Below are 20,056 nucleotides of genomic sequence, written 5' to 3' on the forward strand. Positions count from 1 at the left end.
GAAGGAACACTTTTGGGCCAATATATATTTGTTTGCCATTGAAGGGTAATGATAGAAAAAGAACACCTTATTTCTGCAGTGTTCAGTGAAATGTAACTTTGTTCCTTTATTTTCAGAAAGGTATCTTACTTTGTCCCTGCCCACTGCAGGGGGGTTGGAACTAGATGATCTTAAGGTCGTTTCCAACCCTAACTATTCTATGATTCTATGATTTACAGGCATATATGAGTTACAGCAATATAGCTGCACTGACACACCTAGCAGCAAAACAAGGATGGGAAGTAACCAGTACAGTGGATGATGTAAGTGCATAATTGTGGATAGCTATATAGCCATGTTATGTTTCACCATAAGAGGTGGGTGGAGAAAAGCAACATTTTACATTTTTTTTTTTTGACAGTGTTTATTTAGTACTGTGACTAGGGCTGAAAACCAAAACTCCCAGAGGTTACTGGAAACGTTGCAAAGCAATTTCTGGTTGTCCAGAACACAGTGCAAATTGGAAGTACCATGGAGTTCTAAGATGGTCTCAATGGCTGGTGAACACAAGGACTTGAATTGCAGAAAGGCAGACTTGCAGGCAGCTGATCAGTTGTGGTTGTTGAGCAGCACTCAAGGAGAGTGTAAAAGCGCAAACAAACTCGTATCTCATTTTTGTGAGGCATTTTCTTTGCCGCAACTGACATGCTTGGTTTTGCAGTTTGGTTTTGCCAGATGGTTTGATTCCACTGAAGCACCAAACTTAGACGTCTATCTTTGATGAGTCAGTGCTGTTGATGATCTCTGGTGCTTCTCATGTGACTGTGATACATAAATTTTGTGCAGCACCCTGTTATATACTATCTTTACCAACTTCACAGCATGGGAGATACTTCTAAGTAGCAGGCATTATTTGGTGATAGTTCCAAGTGGACACTCCCTGTGGGCAGGTGGCAGGAATTTATATACCATATTTTTCAGTCCCTGTCTTCTCAGTAGAATCACAAAATCCCAGACTGGTTTGGGTTGGAAGGGACCTTAAAGCTCATCCAGTTGCAAGCCCCAGCCATGGGTAGGGACACCTTCCACTAGACCAGGTTGCTCCAAGCCCCATCCAACCTGCCCCAGAGATGGGGCAGCCACAGCTCTTCTGGGCAACCTGTGCCAGGGCCTCACCACCCTCACAGGGAAGAACTTCTGCCTGAGATCTCATCTCAATCTCTCCTCTGTCAGGTTAGAGCCATTCCCCCTTGTCCTGTCCACTTGACTTTTTCTGTGCACATTTTTCCTTCCAGATACTTCTGTCCTTTTTCAGTTAAAAAACTACAGAAGCCTAAAAGCAAAGCACCTCCCTATTAATTGATCAGTGTTGTAAACTCAAAATCAGTAAAGAATCTTACGTGAGCCAGTTTTAAGATAGGAAGATGCTGTTAAGAAAATCAGTAGCAAGATAATTTAGCTGGGAAAATTATTTTAACTTAATTGCAGTGCATGTTTCCCAAACTATTGAGGGATACCTGTTAAGGTTTGGTTTCTGAAGTATGGTTAGTGACTGGCAGATTGAGATCATGTAGATTCAGAGGTGTTTCAGGACAAGAAAAAACTGTTATATCTTCAAGTCTGTCCTCCTGCATCTCACAGGTTATGAAATTTCACTTACTGATTATTGCATCTAGTCAGTAAGCTACTTGAATAAGACGATACATATAATTCATAAGGAATTCCAGTGATGGCAAATCCACCAGTTCTGTGTGTAGGTTGTTTCAGTAAATCCTGTTGTGACAAATAAATGACAGACAGCACTCATCCTCAAAAAAAAGCAAGCTTGAACAATCAGAATGAAAAATTGAGTGTTACTTTCAAGCTTCTGCTAAGACTGTGTTATTATCTGTGTGAAACTTCCTTTCTGCATCCACTGGCAGTGTCATAATCTCAGTTTATTTCCTTCTTAACAGCAAATGCTTGAAGCCTGTAATACAAACAGCATTAAATCTTGTGAAAAAATTGCTTCATACAAAAAAAACCAAACCCCATGCACATTCTGGATGACATTTTAAAACAGCATGATGTCATTTGTCTCAGCAAGCCACCAGGTACCTTCCAGTATTACCGAAGCGTGGAACTTTCTCTCTCCCCTTTTTTGGGTATCATAAAAAATAGTCCTGACAGTAAAGTCTGCTTCTGAGCTACTTGGGACTCAGTGAAAAATCTCGAGTAGCTTTTTCTAGCTGTCCTTTCATCTAATTGAATTATCTTAAATCCAGCAAAATCTCAGGCAGGATGTAGGATGGTGTCATGATTTAACCCATTTTAGATGGTTAAGGTGGAAATCACACTGGTGCTGTCAATGGGTGAAGACTAACCATCTGTTCCTATTGTTCTGCACCTTTCTGCATAATCTGGCGTTGTCAGACATGAGATACTCCTTTAAGAAGTGTCAGGGATCCAGGGCAGCACACTGCTTTTCTTCTTTTTTTTTCCTGGGAAATATGCCGACTGCATATACACAGGCTATATGCAGTCAGAAGTGATAGCAAACCATACTTTTGGTTACATGATTGTAGGCCACTTCAGTTGTTGCATACAATTTATTCCATTAGTAAGTCTTCTTTCTTATTAACATCTACTTGTAGGCAAAAAGTAAACTGCTGACAAAGTGTGGATGGATGTCAGCAGTAGGCAGAGGGTATATTTCTTGGCATATGTAACTTCATGTTTACCTCTAAGTTAACATACAGTGTGGATTAGATTTGCTTTTTGATACAGAAAGTGAGTGAAACCAATCCTGAACTTCATCTACACACACAGCTCCTCCAGTTGAATTTAGATACATGCTTGAATCCCTAAATGCTGGCATAGATGCAGCTCCAAGGAGGGGTTTCTGACAGCTTTGGTTAATGAAACTCACTTGGCTTCTGTTAGTTTGGTGCACTTATCACCATTTCATGCTCACTTTTGTCACTTTTGCAAACACAAGCACAAGGGGGATACACCTAGCTCAGAATCTTTCCTTAAACACTGCAGGCCAGCACATATGCATCCTACCACTCTTAAGTCCTCTGGACTCATGCAGCAGGTCTTGATCCTCATCTTTGGTGTGTACAGTGGTGTAGACACAGAAAACTACTTATCCTTCTCTTACAGACATGCATAGCAGTATGTCCACTCAAACAGACCTCTTCAGTTCCATTAAATAGTTTCTTGGGGAGGGGCTGAGATCAAAAATAGTAGGAATCTGGTAGTAGTGCTGGTCAATGCTCTGCCTGAAGGCAGTCATACTATAGCAGAGGAGACTGTCAAGGGCATTAGACTGAACTATATTTGAGATGAAATATTCTAGTAGGTAGGTTTTACAAAGTAGTGTGTGTTTCTGTATATGCTGAGGATTTGTTCCCTTTTCCCTGGAACTAGAAGGACCCCAATTTGATTGACAACTTTTGAAGGTAGAAGGTGGCACTTTGACATAGAGCCACAAGACTTGTAGGCATATAGTAACAATATAGCCTTACCAGTGTTCATTTTGCAGGGAGATGTTTTAGCAGCTGCACATACTGTTTTCCTTAGGAGAAGGCTCCTAAAACATGATTTCCTTTCTATGCCTTAGAGCAGGATTGATTCATGCATCCTGTAGCTGGTTACTAAAGCTCTCAGGCCTTCTGCTATGTGCCAAACTTTACTTCAGCAAGGTGCTTGCTGGGTTATGCTGGGTTTTTTTTCCCTATGCCAAGACATGAAGATATGAAAACACACAAATTCTTTGTTACACAAATGCTCCATTAACCAAAAGATATATAGAAAAAAAAAAAAAAAAAAAAAGAGATGATGAAACTTACTAATTTTTTATCACTTAGAAATGAAAATCTTTTAAACTTCCTAGGATTTGGGAAACAATTTAGCACATCGCATCATCAGAACATCAAATTCTAATTTGGAATAAAGTCCACTAATTCTGAGCAGTCTTTTCTGCTCAACTTGTTCCGTTATATAGGGCTTATGACACATACCAAGCCCTTCTTTTGCAATGATTGTGTGTGATTGTTATGTACAAGTTATTAATTTTGCATTCTCTGTGTTAGGGTTTAGGCATATGACTAGCAATAGACCCAAAATAATCAAGACAAGACACTGCAAGTGTGGGACAAGAGAGGCAAAACTGTGTTTTGAAGTAGTTTTTCAATATAGCCTTAACTGTAGGTGCTCTTCATCACAGTAAAGAATAGGGAAGGGGTTGGGGGGAATGGGGAGGGAAGTCTTTTGGAAAGAGAATTGTTGAATCTTTTTAGGGGAAGAGGGTGTAGGACAATGTGTGACTAATTTGCATGTAAAAGGGAGCTGAAGTAGCTGAACTCTACAAATTACTTATTAAAGACAAGCTACTGAACTGCATAGGTTGGAGAGGTGGATCAAGGAGGTCATCCATCTGTCATCTAAAATTACCCCTTTTAAGCTTGGAAAGTGCTTTTGTAAAAATATGCTCCTGCTTGGATGTTTCTAGATAAGCTCCTCAAAGCTGCAATGCACAGGATTGCTGGACATGTTCCAAAATCCAGATGGCAGGTGGGACAGTTGCTTGGTTTGTCTTATTTTGATTAATTCTCACACATACTGCAGGGGTGCTCGTCTCGTCTAGTGTGGCCTCACTCCACATTGCTCCTGCTCACCAGTGCCACATCCAGTGGATTCTAGTCTGAAGTTTCAAATTTCTGGAAAGCTCTAAGTGACCAACACTTCTAGATAGCTTACATAAATTGAATGGAATTCCTTCCTAATAAATTGCATATTACCTTTCCTTGCTTGCCCGTATTTATGCTGTATTTCTGTAACTCAACCTGGCTCAAGGGCCAGGTTAAGAAAACAGTAGAATTCTGGACTGATACTGACTTGCTCTGGTATGAAAAGTCCAATCTCCTGTCATCAGTCACTGATGCCAGATTCACAAAACGAACTGCACGAGGTCCTCAGCTTGCCCCATTAGCTTTTGGAGTTAGTGAACTGAACCCCCTATGAGGAGACTTCCTGTAGCAAAGATGAGAAGAGGCTTTTACCTCCATTCCTAAGTGGATCTGCTGTTGTATATGAAAGTGACGACATCTTCGTGTCCTGATAGAAAAAAAAATTACACTGATAATAACTTAATTTTTTAAAGTTTCCTGCCGCGTAAAGGGTATAGCGACTGTAAATGCATAGTGTGAAAGAGGTCATACTGGCCTCTAGTTCATTCGGTTCCACTTGCAAGCTAATTCAGCTCTCCCTAACCAGGTGTAATTATAAGTCTGTGATGTCATTATGCTATCAGTGTATATGATTTTACATTGTGCTGTATCTTAATGTAAAACTGCATTTCTGCATTTCATCTGCCACATATAGTTTCATAGGTACTACTGAGAAAATCTGCGTAAGTCATAAATGTGTAACATTTATAAGTGTTAAAGCATTTATAGTAATCATTCTTTGGTTCTAATATATTGCACACTTTTCCAGATAAAAATATGGACTCACGAGGAGGGTGCAATGTTGTCACTCAAAGTTGAAATGCAAGTGAAGATACCATCACATCTAGCTTTCTCTCTTTTGTCTGACTTCACATTACGCTTACAATGGGACAAACATTTCTTGTAAGAACTTACCTTTTGAATTTAAGACTATTCTAATCCACTGACAGCTAACCTTTTCTGAGACAAATATTTTTGAGATGTTGAGACTTTGCTACATAATTAAGAAGAAATTGCTGTAAGAAGTTGACATTAAAGATTAATTAGTCAGAGTATGGATTGGGGGAGCTTAACCTTAAAAATAAAATCTGATTTCTTCTTAATCGAATTTAAAACACAGTTGCCCTGGACTGATGAAAGAAAGAGCTGCAGCAGAGGTCACCCTTTTTGAAAATGAACACAGTTCTGTGCCTAGATATGTGTATGTTAAATGGTTTAACTGTAGTAAATTGCCTGTAATTTGAGGTGGATATATTGTGCATGCTCTCTAAGAAGTAAGGCAAAGCTATGGACTACTTCACGTTAATGTCTGGGACACTGATGCTCAGCTTCATACAGTCAAAGTGAGAAATCAAGAAACTGAGTTCTTCAAAATGCATATTTCAAGAAAAGTAATATCATGTAAAGATTATCTGAATTGAAATGGGTTTCAGAATTGCTGTAAAGGGTGTTTGAGATTTTTTATTTGCTTTATATGGTATAGAATAATGACTAGAAATGAACTGATAATACTAATCATATTTAGTGAATATTGTCTTAAATGAAAATGTTTTTTCTATTAGTCATTTTGCCCTGAAAGATTTTTATCAGAGGGTGATAGTGAAAGCATGGGGATATTTGAAAATTTACACTCTGCTGCATTTATAGCTTGTAACAAATGAAATACGATGAAATACTAAGCTGACTATCCATATCTACAGCCAAAATTTTCAGCTTTCATATGACTACCATGAAGCCTGATTGACTGGTGAAAATGGAGTACTGGCTTAGCCAGTGGTTATTGCAGAGATGAAATATATATAGGAAAACTCCGATTTTTCGTTGAAGTGAAAACTCAAGAGATAGTGGTCAGTACTTCCAAAGACAGTGAAAGAGTGGTCCTGTCTGAACCAAGTAGAACACAACTCTGAATAAAATTTTACAACTGTCTTTCCTGTGGTGTGTCAGATGGGTGATACTTGGTTACTCAGCAGGTGCATTACAGCTTGGAAGCTGATGTCATTCCAAACAGCGTGCAAAAGGTACGCTGTTAAGACATTACTCCAGTACCTTGCAGCACTTTTTAACGATTTTGTGGGATAGAGAAGTGGTGTCAAATGAATGAGGTGGTGTGAAAAACCTCAGTTTTCCACTCTGTGTTCCCTCCTCTTCTTTGCTGCCTGAACATGAAAATTATAGGCTTATTGTTAGGATGGAATATATGTATGTATGGTGTTTTCTGCAGAAGATGATGTTGCATACATCAGGGTCTGCATGTGTGTGTTAAATGTATTTGCAGAACTTGCAAGGTCCTGCAGGCTGTGAATGAAGATGACAAAATATATTATGTTACTTCTCCACCTATGACTGGCCATAAACCCAGAGACTTTGTGGTTCTTGTGTCTCAGAGGCAGCCCTTTAAGCCAAGGTGAGTATGCAGTTTCAGGTTTAACTGTGAGCACTTTGGAGTCTCAGTTTTGATTACTGTTGACCTTTACCTGGGCCTGCTGTTGGGAAGCAAAGATTTTATTTTTTCTAAGAAACCAGATTTGTTTTGCAACATGAAGGTGCAATGAAGTAAATTCAGAACATCAGAAATTTGTAGTGTAGTCCAGAATTGCTTTTTTTGATAATGACTCTTCTATCATGAGGGAAAATAGGCCAGAATTCCAAACAAGCAGTTTGGAAAAAGGCCTGCCCCAGAGGGCCTGTCAGTGTCCTGAAGCACATAACTGGGAGTTTGTCTGTTTAAGTGGCTCCTTTGTAATCCCATTTAAGGTAATTCTGAAGATTTTCTTACTCAAGGAAGTGATTGGCCCTTCTTGAAACCATGGTGTGACACATTTATTGTATCTGTAAATTTTGCTGCTGAATTTGGTTGAAAAAGCCCCTTGATCAGTTTAAGATACATAGATTTTTTTTCCCCATTAGATTTCCTTTTGTTCCTTTATAATGAAAAATGATAAATGGGACCATCTGGTGTAACTTCCTATTGTCTCAATTTCTTATATTAGTAATTCTTCATTTTAACAGAATATTGCTTCTAAAATTCAGTATTGTGAACTGTGTTTGCTTTTTTTGCCCCATACATCTGGAAACTGAATCCTGTCTACCTTTGCTGGGGCCACACTGTAAAGCATCTCAGTAAGGGTTGCTCCATGGCCCTGATTCTGTAAATGTGGGCTGTGGAGAGCAGGATAAATTAAAAAATAGAGGTGTTATATGTGGATGATTGTTCTGTGGCTTTCCACAGAAGTTTCCCTTGTGGGAGGCTATGGTAAAGCCTTCACAAGACTCAAAACTGAATTTTTTCAGGTATATCTTTAAAAATACTGAAGCTTGTTTGCCTTCATATGAAAATGACATCTTTGGTATAACCATGCATACTCTGTACTCATTTCCATGTATCTTTTTAAACATCTTCTTGAAGAAGTGTTTGATTCTTCCCCTTGCCCTGCAGTGAACCTTACATAGTAGCTGTGAAGTCAGTTACCCTCACGTCTATGCCACCTTCTTCAGATTACCAGAGAAGTGAAATCCTCTGCGCTGGATTCCAGATCTACAGTGACAGCGATAGCTCCTGTACAGTGAGTGGTTCTGCAGACCTCAGCTGTGTCTCCTTTCCTGCAATATTACATGTGCATATAGTCATATTTTTGCTAGCAGTCTGGAACAGAATCAGCAATAAAACAACAACAACAAAAAAGAGTTAATAGCCAGAGTTCAGTCTGGCTATTAACACATTTTTTATTCCACAAAGTGAAATCTGTCTTGCACAACTTTGGCCGATCTGAATGTTAGGAATGAAACCTAAACTAGAGATGTCCGGGTACCTCCAGTTGGGCAGTCGTCCCACCCTAAAATACACTTCTAGAAGGTGTGCATTAAACTAGTCTCTGGTGCTGGCCATTTCTTTTTTGGCTGCAGAAGATCAGTGAACCAGTTGAGATTAAATGCTTAACTTTAACTTTGACATGAAAGTAATTATGTGACCTGAGTCCCATCTCTATACCAATGTTATTTTCTGTGGGAAAGTGGTAACTTCCATTGATGGAAGTAAGTTTCTGAAAACATTCAGAAACTCTCAGTAGCCAGGATTCTTTTCTCAGGGTACAGCTTTGTTCATAAAGCACATCTATTTAACAGGTTACACAGAATGTTTCTTGCTGCACTGCTGGGTGCATTTACCTACAAATGCTTGAGGACCTGTCAGTAGTGAGGACACTGAGATCACTAAAGTACTGTAAAAAAGACATATTCTTTTTGATAATTATTGCCTTCAGTTTCAGAAGCACTCTGTGTTTCTATTCACATCCATAAAAACTTCTATACTCATTTAGCCTCTGAAACATTGTCCAACTATTACAATCCGTATGCTTTTTAGTTTCATGTATTTTTGTTTAAACAGGTATGTTACTTCAATCAAGTGACATCAGGTGTTATGACTTACTTTGCAGCAAATCTTACTGGCTTATCTAAATCCATCGAAGACACTGCTTTGGAATGTATGAAGTTCTTGGAGATGAACAACAGCAAGTTGAAATTAAAAACAGATTTCTGAAGAAACCTCTGAATATGATCAAACAGTGCTGGTTTAAATTCCTGCATGTTGTGTCAATCATTTTTCTACAGGTTACTTTAGATCATGTAGCCTATACTGGGCTAGATGAGGATATCTAGTACAAGCATTTTCTATCAAACTATGGTTAGACTAGGCTCTAAATCCAGTTTTTAACTTTAAAAAGATTAAACAGATTTCTGTCTTGATTGTGTTAATGAATTTTATGTAAATTGAGGCAGAACGTGGCTCAGTAGAACTGTAGCTCATGAGATTATTTCACTGTTTTAATGTTATATTGAACAGAATTGCATCCACTGAAGTTTTAAATCAGTAAATTTGCAGAGAAGTGGTGCTGCTAAATAGGTTACCCAGTGCTTTGGTTATCAAGGTTCTTACACACCCATTACCTATAAATTGATTACACCCCATGTTAAGTTAGTGTTTGCTAACTTCAACTGTTAATACTTCTATTTTATCTGTTGACTTCCAATAAAATACTGTTTCTGAGGTTACAAATCCAAATCTTACTATGGTGCCTCTGAACAGCTTCAGACATTGTTCCAGAAAGGCAGCTTTTCTGTTATGTTGGGGACTGTTGACCTCCAGCTGGCAAGCTCTGAGCAAGACTCTTATGAGAGCGCTGAATAAATGCAGAACAGTGAGACTCTTGGATCCACGCCCTCAGAGATGAAGAAGAAGAGTGGTTTCAGAAATTTTTGTTGTGGTACGTCTACTTTGGTTTTGGCTGTGACTTTTGCTCTGAAGAGCCGTGTTCAGAAAAACAAGTAATGGTCATCAGCAGTTGGATCATAACACGAATACAGGGGTGTTAAGGGAATCAAAGCCTGTGAGCTGTGGCAGTGCCATTTCATCTTACTGTAGTCTCGTAATTGCTAGAGTGAGAGCTCTAGGGGTCTGGTCCAGTTCCCACTTAAATGCATCTTCTTTTTAACCTACAACCAAATCAAAGCTTTCAGCAGTGATTTATAGGTTACATTCTGTGTACAGCAGGTCTACCAAGAGCAGCAGCAGAGACAGGAGGGGGAGGCCTGGAAGCCCTCTGGGTACCAGCACCAGGAGCCACCTGGCCTCTCAATCAGACTAGTTTAGCTTGGGCACAACCTTGAACAAAAGCACTAGTGAAATCAGTGCCATATTCTACATCTAGCAAAGGCTGGCTACTGTATGCTGCACAACATAACCTTTGCTTTAGTAATGAAGTAGAGAAGGTCCTGGTTGTTGCCTCTGTAGCAGAGACTGTAGATACAAAGCCTGGTTTTGGATCACTTTTATCATGAGTCAGGTGCCTCAGTCTAGGGAGCAGCCTCAGGGCAGCCCCTTCCAGGCCTTGCTTGCCTCCTCCTGGCTCAGCAGGTAAAGGAAGGGTGAGGACATTAGACTCTGTTAACCAGGAGCTTAGCCCTCCCAGCCCTGTCCACACTTACTGTGTGTGGATGATGGCAGACAAGCTCTTGAATTGGTAGAGAAGTCTCTGTGGGACCAATTTTTAGTGAACAGAGACACCTAATGTTCAGCTCTGAATGCATGTACGGGAGGGGAGAAAGAGCCCAAATGCTGGTAACTCCACCAGGCTTTTCCTATCATCTGTCCAAGTGGCTCTCCAGAGGGCACAGTCTGTAGTGTGACTTTAGCAACACTTGCACGCTGAACTCAGCTGTGGGGCTAATGCAGGGGCTAGTTGGAGAAGGTTATTTGCTCACCATCACCAGGCTTCAGTGCGTGCTTCAGCCCAGAACCCCTCCTTGTGCTAGGCTGCATCCCTAAGAGGCTGAGCAGCAGGTTGAGGGAGGGGATTCTCCCCTTTACTGTGCTCTGGGGAAGACCCCCCATGCATCCAGCTCTGGGGCAACAACACAAGAGGGATGTGGAGCTGTTGGAGCAAGTGCAGAGGAGGCCACTGCCCCATCCCTGGCAGTGTTCCAAGGTCAGGTTGGACAGGGCTTGGAGCAACTTGGTCTAGTGGAAGGTGTCCCTGCCCATGGCAGGGGGTTGGAACTGGATGAGCTTTAAGGTTCCTTCCAACCCAGACCAGTCTGGGATTCTACTTTTTTAAATATTAGTGTTCTACCAATATTAGTGTTCTACATGACAGGTTCCTCCCTCTGCCCCCACACCAAGACTTGGGCCCCTGGAACCTGAAGCACTGTAAAGCTGGGCTACATTCTGGACAGTCATCACATGTAATTGGGGTTGTAGGAAAGACCAAGGATTGTATTTTCCCAGAGTCTGTGCAACTTCTAAGACAAAGAGATTCAGGTTTCTGGCACACAGACTTCACTTAAGTACTCATCATTTGCCTAGCTTTTAAATTTTTTTTGTGGGTATGATGTGGCTTTACATGCAGCACCTTTCACAGCTGCTTTTCAAATAGCTTTCTTCAACTACACATACCCTTGTAAAATAATCTCAAAAGTGATTAGTGGGTGCATATAACAAGTGGTTTTGTCCAACAGTGACTGAAGATTGACATGCAGCTGTTTTTGTGACAAAATCATTTCAGTGCCTTGTTTTCCACAGCAGTCACTAATGCAGAGGACAAGAGGGAGGTGTACTTGCTTCCAGCCCTGTGCAAGCTGAAAATGGCTGCTGCCTTTAGACTGAAATTCTCACAGCAGCTGTACCCTGTGATTTTACCCTGTGAAGTCTGAAGAAGTCCATTATTTCTTCTCTGAGAGCACTAGTCAGGTGTAGAACCCTGACAAGTGGTTGTATAGTGCACAACAGATCAAAGCAACAAGTATCGAACTCCGGGTTGTGACAGTCATCAGCTGTGGGAAGGGAACAGTAAATTTTCTCTCCCTCCAACTGACATGTTGTACATCACAGAACTCAGCAGTCTGTAAAGGGGACACTTCTGCTCACACTGCCTCAGAACAACCAGGTGACCACGTCCTACTGGAAGCCACAGATGTGCTTTGGCAGAGGCGATGCCTCCAAGCCACCAGCTTGCACACCAGTCTGCACCAGACCCTTGTCTGGGAACTATTGGTACTGCTGTGAAAATCAGGGTGCTTGGCTCAAAGTTCCTATGAATAAAAGAACATGTTACAGTACCAACAAGTTTTTAAGGACAGGAAATGATCTAAAAAGATGCTTTTTTTAACAATACAAAATAAGGGAAACACTTTTTAGGCTGGAATAAGCATCTGTTGCAAAACTGTCCATATTAAAGTGATACTGCTTTAAGCTTTAATTCAGTAAGTTCTTTAAAACTTTGTAATTAATCCTTGATTTCATCCACATCCACTCTTCTTCCTCATTTAAACATGTGCTGTGATTAATACAAACTGAACATACTTGCCCCTACTGTAGTCAATGTGCCTTTGCATCCAGAGCAAAACAAGGAAACCTACAATAAGAGCTCCAACCACTATATTCTTTAGCAGTATTTTATTAAAAATAATTAACATGTACAAATATAAAACATACCTACACCATTAACTTCCCATATGTGAAGTTTTCTCTGCTGTAAGAAGAGCACATTGCAAATCTATAGTTTCAGTGGCTGCTCCCGAGCATGTCAAAATCCAGTCCTGATCTCCAGTTTTCTATCTGGTTCCCAGTAACTCCAGTCAGGCACAGGTGAAAGCCTACCACCACTGGCTGCATGGGCAGTATTGCTGTACTGCTACTACAGTATTTGAGAGCTGTTGCAGGAATAAACTTAGAAAAACAAACAAAACAACCCCCAAAACCAGTTTTTTAAGGCTTTCAGACTGCAGTCTGCCATTAAGCAGACACTTGTAAGCTGAATCTGCCATTAAGCAGGCACTTGTAATACAAAGCAGTTTACTCCCAGGTCACCAAGACAGAAACACTGAAAACGTATGACCACTTTCCTTGGAAAACAGGTAAAGAAACAAGCTCCTCGCTTGTTCTCCAACTCCTTCCAGGTATCCACCACAGATATCACAGGAAGGGCATGATTCTGTTTCTACTAATTGAACAAACACTCAAACAATCCAGCACGTGTGAGCAATCAGGTTAATGCATGGAGTAGTGGGAATTTTACACAGAAGTTAAACAGGGTGTCGGGTTTACCTGGTACCTTCAACACAGGACTGTTCAGGCTGGCATACACAGAAAAAGGATCAATTTTCTCTAAAAGAAGAAGGCTCTTCAGTGAATATGCACAACCCTTCTCAGAGAAATAAATACTCTTGGTAAGATCAGCATAATTGTGTTCATCTCTGGTAAAGTAAACTAGCCCTCTTAAGGTAACAAAGCTGACCACAGAAATCCACCAGTCATAAGCCCCTGTGACAGAACACACATGCCCTGTTGGTTACTGCAGCCAGATCCCTGTCCCAAGAAGCAGCCAATTTCCCTCTTCAGAAATCTGGCAGTCAGAGGGTATGCTGTATTTTGGCAGAGATATACGAAAGTAAAATACCCACTTACTGTATTTCTGTGGTTTGCAGCTTTGCAGTATGCTGGGTAAGTCTGGCAGGCAAATCGAAAAATGAGGGGGGGACAAAAAAAAAAAAAAAAAAGGCAACATAATTTTGCAGCAGCAGTCAAGTTTGATTTTCTGGAATCAGCAACCCAGTCTGTGTAGTCCCTACTCTGAAGTGAAGCAGTGCAGGCAAAGTGATTTAGAGCCAAAAAGCTTTCAGAAAGTCACAACTTTGGGTACTTTCACTTTTGGTTTTTGCAGCTTTGGTGCTTCTGTGATTTCTTCGTAATCTGCGCTCATCCCAGTGGCCCATCGCGCAACCGTAACCTGGTCTGCAGAGAGAGACAGGTGATATGGAAAGGCTCACCACTGCCATTATGTCAAACTTACACATTTGAAGATTTAGCCTGCAAGAACCTGTCATTAGTTCATTGAAGAACTGTCATTCAGTTCCAGCTCTGAAGCCAACTCTCCTTATACAACTTAAGTTTTTTTTTCAAGCTGAGTTTTGTACACTCCTTTTCTTCCCCCACACAAATTGTCAAGGTTCACAAAATCATTACTACATGGTTTTCCTATTGACTGTCCCAAGAAGCATTAAAAAAACGTAAGATGGTATATTAGGTCTCACCTAAGTCCAAACAACTCTTAAGACGATGATTTCAGAATATGTTAAGTGTGTCTGAACATAAAAGAAAGATCTCCACTATTAAGTGCTCAAGGCCAGGTTGGACAGGGCTTGAAACAACTTGGTCTAGTGGAAAGTTCCCCTGTCCATGGCAGAGGAACAGAACTGGATAAACTTTAAGGTCTTTCCCAAATCTAACAATCCCATGATTCCATGATTTACAGATGAAAATAATAAGACTGAGAAGGCACAACAGAGCGAAATTTATATTTCTCAGCTCACATCCCTGCATATAATTAACATTATCCTGCTGTTTAAATGCTATTTAGACTAATTCATACTCCTTTGCTGGAGAAAACAGTTAACCAATTCTGAATGGTAATTTAATTTTTATTGGATTGGAACAGATCGTATCATACCAAGAATACCAAACCACAGACTGGTTTGGGTTGGAAGGGACCTCAAAGCTCATCCAGTCCCAAACCCCTACCACAGGCAGGGACACCTTCCACTAGACCAGGCTTCTCCAAGCCATGTCCAGCCTGGCCTTGAACACTGCCAGGGATGGGGCAGCCAGAACGTCTCTGGGCAATGTATGCCTCATCACCCTCATAGGGAAGAGCTTCTGCCAAAGAGCTCATCTCAGGCTCCCCTCTGGCAGGTTAAAGCCATTCCCCTTTGTCCTGTCCCTATGGACCTTTGTCCAGACCCCCTCTCCAGCTTTCTTGTAGCCCCTTTAGGCACTGACAGCTGCTCTAAGGTCTCCTCTTAAGAAGCCTTCTGTTCTCCATGCTGAACAAGCCCAGCTCTCTCAGCCTGTCTACAGAGCACAGCTGCTCCAGCCCTTGCAGCAAGTCCATGGCCTCCTCTGGACTCACTCCAACAGCTCTATGTTCCTCTTGTGTTGTAGCCCCAGAGCTGGACACAGGACTGCAGGAGGGTGGTCTTCCCCAGAGCATGGTAAAGGGGCAGAATCCCCTGCGCTGACCTGCTGCTCACACTCTGGGGATGCAGCCCAGCATCCCAAGCACACAGGGAGTTCTGGGCTGAAGCACACACTGAAGCTGGGTCATGGGGAGCTTCTTGTCATCAAAAATCTCCAGTCCTTCTCCCCAGGGCTTCTGTATCAAGTCTGCCCCAGTGTATGTTTGTGCTTGGGATTGCCCTGACCCATGCAGGACCTTGCACGTGGCTTAGATGAAATTCTTGAGATTCACACTGGCCTACCTCTCAAGCCTGTTCAGGTCCATGGATAGGTCCACCCAAAGAAACCACAAGCTGCAGTGCCTAAACCTGACAGGTATCAGCTATCTTCCTCTAGTCTAAAAGTACTTTGCATGATGCAAACTGATTTCAAAGAATATTACCAGTGGTGTCACAGTTTCAACTAATTCAACTATTTTTAACTAGTTTTAAAACATCAGGATAAAGACTACCATGTCCCTTGGCAAATTAAACATTGTCAGTCTTCATGACGGACATAAAGCTTCTCAAAAAAAAAGAAAAAGTAGGAAAAAAATGCGGATCAGATACAAAAGAATGGCTGAAGCACAGGCCCCTATTGTCTACATAAATAGCTAACATAAATTCCACAAAAGTGGCTTATTATTAACCCAAGGTTCTACAAGCCATGCAAACACATCATAAAAATGCACAAATGAATCACCACTCCAGTAACAGGATCATTCTTCAAGCACTTGTTTGATGCACTTGCCTTCCATTACACAGGTAGTTTTTTTTTTTATATAATGCAATTCTTCCACCACAGGTAGAATCATGGAATCATAGAATGGTTTGGGTTGGAAAGGACCTTAAGATCATCTAGTTCCAACTGCCCTGCCATGGGCAGAGATGCCCCCCACTGTACCATATCACAAAAGGCTTTGTCCAATCTGATGAATCCAGCTGGACAGATCTACCTCCTTCTTTCACGTCTTGAATGACTTGAACACCTGCCTGCACACACAGCTTCTACAGGCTGCCAGTCCCGTGACCCTGCAACTGACACTACATTCAACTGCACCACTTCACATAGAAATCATCAGAAGCAGCAGCCAGTTTTGTTCTACAGCTGCTAAGTTTTGAACAGCAGCAAAAATACTGGCTAACAAGTACACATTAGCCCACATTAACTTCAGAAACCTACAAACTGGCTATTTTTATTACAGAAAGTTTGAGTTATGCATTGCAACTTAATGCTTCCTCCACACACCCCTCAATAGAAGCACTCATCCCAAAGGAAGGCTGCCTTTGCTCTTTGCAAGTTCTCTTCTCAAACCCAATTTTTCCTGACTGAAGGCAGGCAAAGCAGTAGATATATATTACTCAGCTGTGCACTCAGACTGTTTTGTACACTCCCCTGCATCTCACCTGTGTTCTGTTTTACTGGACAGTCTTTTCGGAAGTGCTCCACAGAGCCACAAAGTTTGCAGCCACCACCTGTTAAGAAAGAAAGCTGTTACCTGGGAATAAAAAACTAGTAACAGATAACAAAAACACTCAAAACATCCCTCCTACACTGTTTTGCTCTTGTACGTGTATTGAAAACATCTACTTATCTGTAGTCACAATCTTTAAAAAAGATACGGCAGTGTCCTTATGGACAGGTCTACACTCCTTGGCAACATAACATCATGGAGCAGATACACAGCCAGCTTTGGAAGCCTGCAAACACGGCTTCCTCTGTCTGTGCCTCTGACAGACAAAGCTGTCTGCAATCAAACTGCACTATAAAGCACCACATACTATAAATTCCAGTCACCACAATACTATTTCTAATCTGTTGGAAGTTTTCACTTTGAGTATGAATTCTGCTAAAGTTCATACTCAAAAGGGACTTCTGAAATTAACAGGAGCTCCTGAGTGGCAGGCAATCCAACTTCTGAGATACAAAATAAAAAATTTATAAAATCTATAAACATAGATTTTATGTTTCATAAATATAAACCAAACATTGAAAGTAAAGCGATTGTACTGTAAAATCATAAAATCACCCTTTTGAGTTTGCCAGGCCTCAAGACTGTGCTGGGAGACAGAATGCTACATTTTAGTGCCAATAAAGAAACCAGGCAAAGCAGAATCTAAGTGAAATCCAAACTTAGATCACATTTCTCATTAAAGTCACTTAAACTGAAGATGTCCTCTTTCTAGTTAGAGCCATTGTGTTTAGCAAACACCTCCCAGAGTCTTAAACTATATTATGACAGTATGTTTTTACCACACTTTGATATATGTACATTTAAATACTGACTATTCTGTATTCAGCGTATTCTGATTTTGTTTGTGTGCTTTTTGATACTGCAAGCATAAGCAAGTTCTCATACTTAAGAGAGTATGAGAATTTAAGCTTACAATTAAAATGAAATCCCTAGATAATCAATATTAACATTGAATTCCCCTGAACTAATCTGCTTTCACCAAGAGTAAAGATAGGCAGGTATTCCTTTTAGTCAGATCCTCATTCATTTGCAATGTTATCTCGTTCCGTATCAGCTAAATATGAAAAAATGTGTTTTGGTTTTAGTAAACCAGTGCACTCACCTTCAGCATACAATCCCTTGGGATTATCTGGACATGACCTTGACAAATGCCCCATCTCACCACAGATGAAACATTTTGCATATGGAAATGGCCCTGCAAAATCCCATACAGTTTATGATCCACATTAAAAACTTTGTAAAGTCCAGACACTACAACAACAATGTTTTACTATACTATAAGCACTATACTCATACACTGACAGGTTCATTTTTACACTAACGTGTCTCCTGAGAACAGTTAAATTACTAAAGCACAAAGACTGTATTTCAGTTGTTAAAAAAAACCACAAGGCCAAAGCATCTCAAAACCCCACAAATTTCTGAGACATACCAATCGCTGGATCTGTTTTTGCTTTGCATTTGCTGATGTCATGCTCTGTGGATCCACATCGGTAACAAATTCCTGTACCAATATCTTGACTTTCAAGTACTGCAGGACAATCAGCAACACCATGGCCAGGTCCTCTACAGTGGAAACATACCTTTGAAAACAAAAATTAAGTTGTATGCATTTCCATAGACAGTTCACACAGCAAAACACAGCACTTAGAGGTGACACTGCTAAAGAACTCACTGATTATCTGATTATCACCTAGTAGATTTGTACTAGACCACTATTTCTCTTAGCTGAAACTTTGAGGGTAGTACCACATACTTATCTCTAGTGTCGAGATTTGAGATCATCATAAAAAGACAGGATTCTATGCATGGCACCCAAACACCTGAAAATCCCAGTCTAACAAGGTGTTCTAACTTTTCAGAAGGCAAACATACGAAGATATTTTCTCCTTAGGCAAAACCAGTTAGACTAAGAGATACTGTACCCTGTCACAGAGTAAATGTCAGTGGCCTGTGTCATTAGAATACACTATTACGGGTGCTCTTCTTTTACCAACACCACACCATACAGGGTATTCACTCATTGACAACCGAGTGCTCTGAACAAATGATGACACTTGATTTTGACTACAGCTCTCCAAGCTCTTTAAGTACTGTTGCAGCAAGGGCTTAAGGAAACATAAGCTATGTTGCACCCGTGCTGCTATTTACTCAGGAAAAACTTAAGATTTCTCAGATGAGTAGTAACTCTCTTCATATGTTCTCATATTACATTCAGCACAAGTTCATGCTGAATGCCTAAGTCTGTTGTGAAGTAACTGCTTTCAGACAGTCTTATTAGTCTACTGGAGATCCCACTTCAATTCTCAAGCAGAAGTCACTGCAGAAAGAGGCCCCCAAACAGCAGAAAGATTGTACCGAAGAATTTCACACGGAATTAGCTTCTCTCAGGAGAAAGGAAGGGCTGAGAATTCATCACAGTGCAGCATGAACAGTATGAAGGGGCTAGGGGTTAAGCTGGAATTCATCCTCATTAACGTGAAAAGTCACTCAGCACACGCTGTGCTTGTAGCAGGTAAAGCACTCAACCTCCTCACGGAACCAGCCCTGGCAGCGGCAACAAAGATTTTGGAACGGGCATTTTCCACATAGATCTTTCCCCAAGTTCTTAACAAGCTCCCACGGAGAGACAAACACCTACGGCTGCAGACAGAACTCACCATGGCATTTTTCTTCATTTTTTGCCTCTTCAGCCTCCTCCCCTCCCGTCGCTTGTCCTTCTTCAAGGCTATCGCTACCTCCTTCTCCAGCTCAGCGCTGTCTGCTCCGGCCACCTCGTCACTCCCCGAGCTCTGCTTCAGGAACGCCGCAAACCCGTTAACATCTTCGTTCTGGTAGTACTTTTTCTTCTTCTTCCTCTTCTCTTGCTCCTTCTTCAGGAGAAGAGGGCCTGGGCGGCCCTGCCCCTCCATATCCTCCCAGGGGGTCGCATCCAGTGCCTTTTCGCTGGGAGCGCCGCTTCGGCGAGCCCATCTCGTCATGGGGGGGCAGCTCCTCAACACACGGACGCCACGGAACAGAGGCCCGCACCCCTTGTCCCGCGGGGAAAACAGCGCAGCCCCGCTCCCTCAACGAGACGGCTCTCCAAGGGACACTCCCCACAAAGCCGCTTCCCCTGCCTGTGGCACCTGCGCTCCCTCTCGCCCGCAGCCCACCCCGAGAAACGCCGCGCAGCCAACAGGACAAGACCGAGCTGGGCCCCTCCAGAAGAGCTGCAGCTCACCCGGGCCCGACGCGGCAGCGCAGCCGGTCTCTCAGCGGCAAACTCCGCCCCGCGCTGGAATTGGGCCTGCCGGGGCCCGGCGTGGAGTCACTTCCGTCAGATGCCGCTCTGGCTTCGCG

The 20,056-nt window shown here is 41.7% G+C and overlaps 3 protein-coding genes across 5 annotated transcripts in view; 1 reads left to right on the top strand and 2 right to left on the bottom strand.

The window, feature by feature from the left end:
* ACOT12 (acyl-CoA thioesterase 12) overlaps nt 1-9,942 on the top strand; it is a 33,248-nt gene extending 23,306 nt beyond the window's left edge. The window contains exons 11-15 of one of the 2 annotated variants that reach the window (XM_062613876.1): nt 219-302; nt 5,461-5,594; nt 6,970-7,098; nt 8,131-8,257; nt 9,079-9,942. In XM_062613876.1, the coding sequence (XP_062469860.1) occupies nt 219-302; nt 5,461-5,594; nt 6,970-7,098; nt 8,131-8,257; nt 9,079-9,231 (627 nt within the window). In that variant the 3' untranslated portion in view covers nt 9,232-9,942. The remainder of the gene's footprint in view (nt 1-218; nt 303-5,460; nt 5,595-6,969; nt 7,099-8,130; nt 8,258-9,078) is intronic. The other variant, XM_062613877.1, reaches the window with a different exon arrangement.
* Nucleotides 1-20,056, bottom strand: part of RASGRF2 (Ras protein specific guanine nucleotide releasing factor 2) — a 259,547-nt gene that overhangs the window by 63,613 nt on the left and 175,878 nt on the right. The window lies entirely within an intron of this gene.
* On the bottom strand, nt 13,119-19,924 carry ZCCHC9 (zinc finger CCHC-type containing 9). Of its 2 annotated transcripts, none has more exons than XM_062613896.1 (5): nt 19,375-19,924; nt 18,147-18,297; nt 17,817-17,909; nt 16,652-16,715; nt 13,119-13,985 (listed from the first exon to the last, which is right to left on the bottom strand). In XM_062613896.1, exons 1-5 carry the CDS (start codon nt 19,693-19,695, stop codon nt 13,865-13,867), a joined length of 750 nt encoding a protein of 249 aa, XP_062469880.1. In that variant the 5' UTR covers nt 19,696-19,924; the 3' UTR covers nt 13,119-13,864. The 2 variants fall into 2 exon arrangements, with proteins under 2 accessions (XP_062469880.1, XP_062469878.1); XM_062613894.1 differs by having other exon boundaries at nt 13,119-13,980; nt 16,647-16,715; nt 19,375-19,923.

Source organism: Pezoporus occidentalis, unplaced genomic scaffold (assembly GCF_034315485.1).
Source record: "Pezoporus occidentalis ecotype Australia unplaced genomic scaffold, CSIRO_AGI_Poc_V1 ctg170, whole genome shotgun sequence".
NCBI classification, from domain to species: domain Eukaryota; kingdom Metazoa; phylum Chordata; class Aves; order Psittaciformes; family Psittacidae; genus Pezoporus; species Pezoporus occidentalis.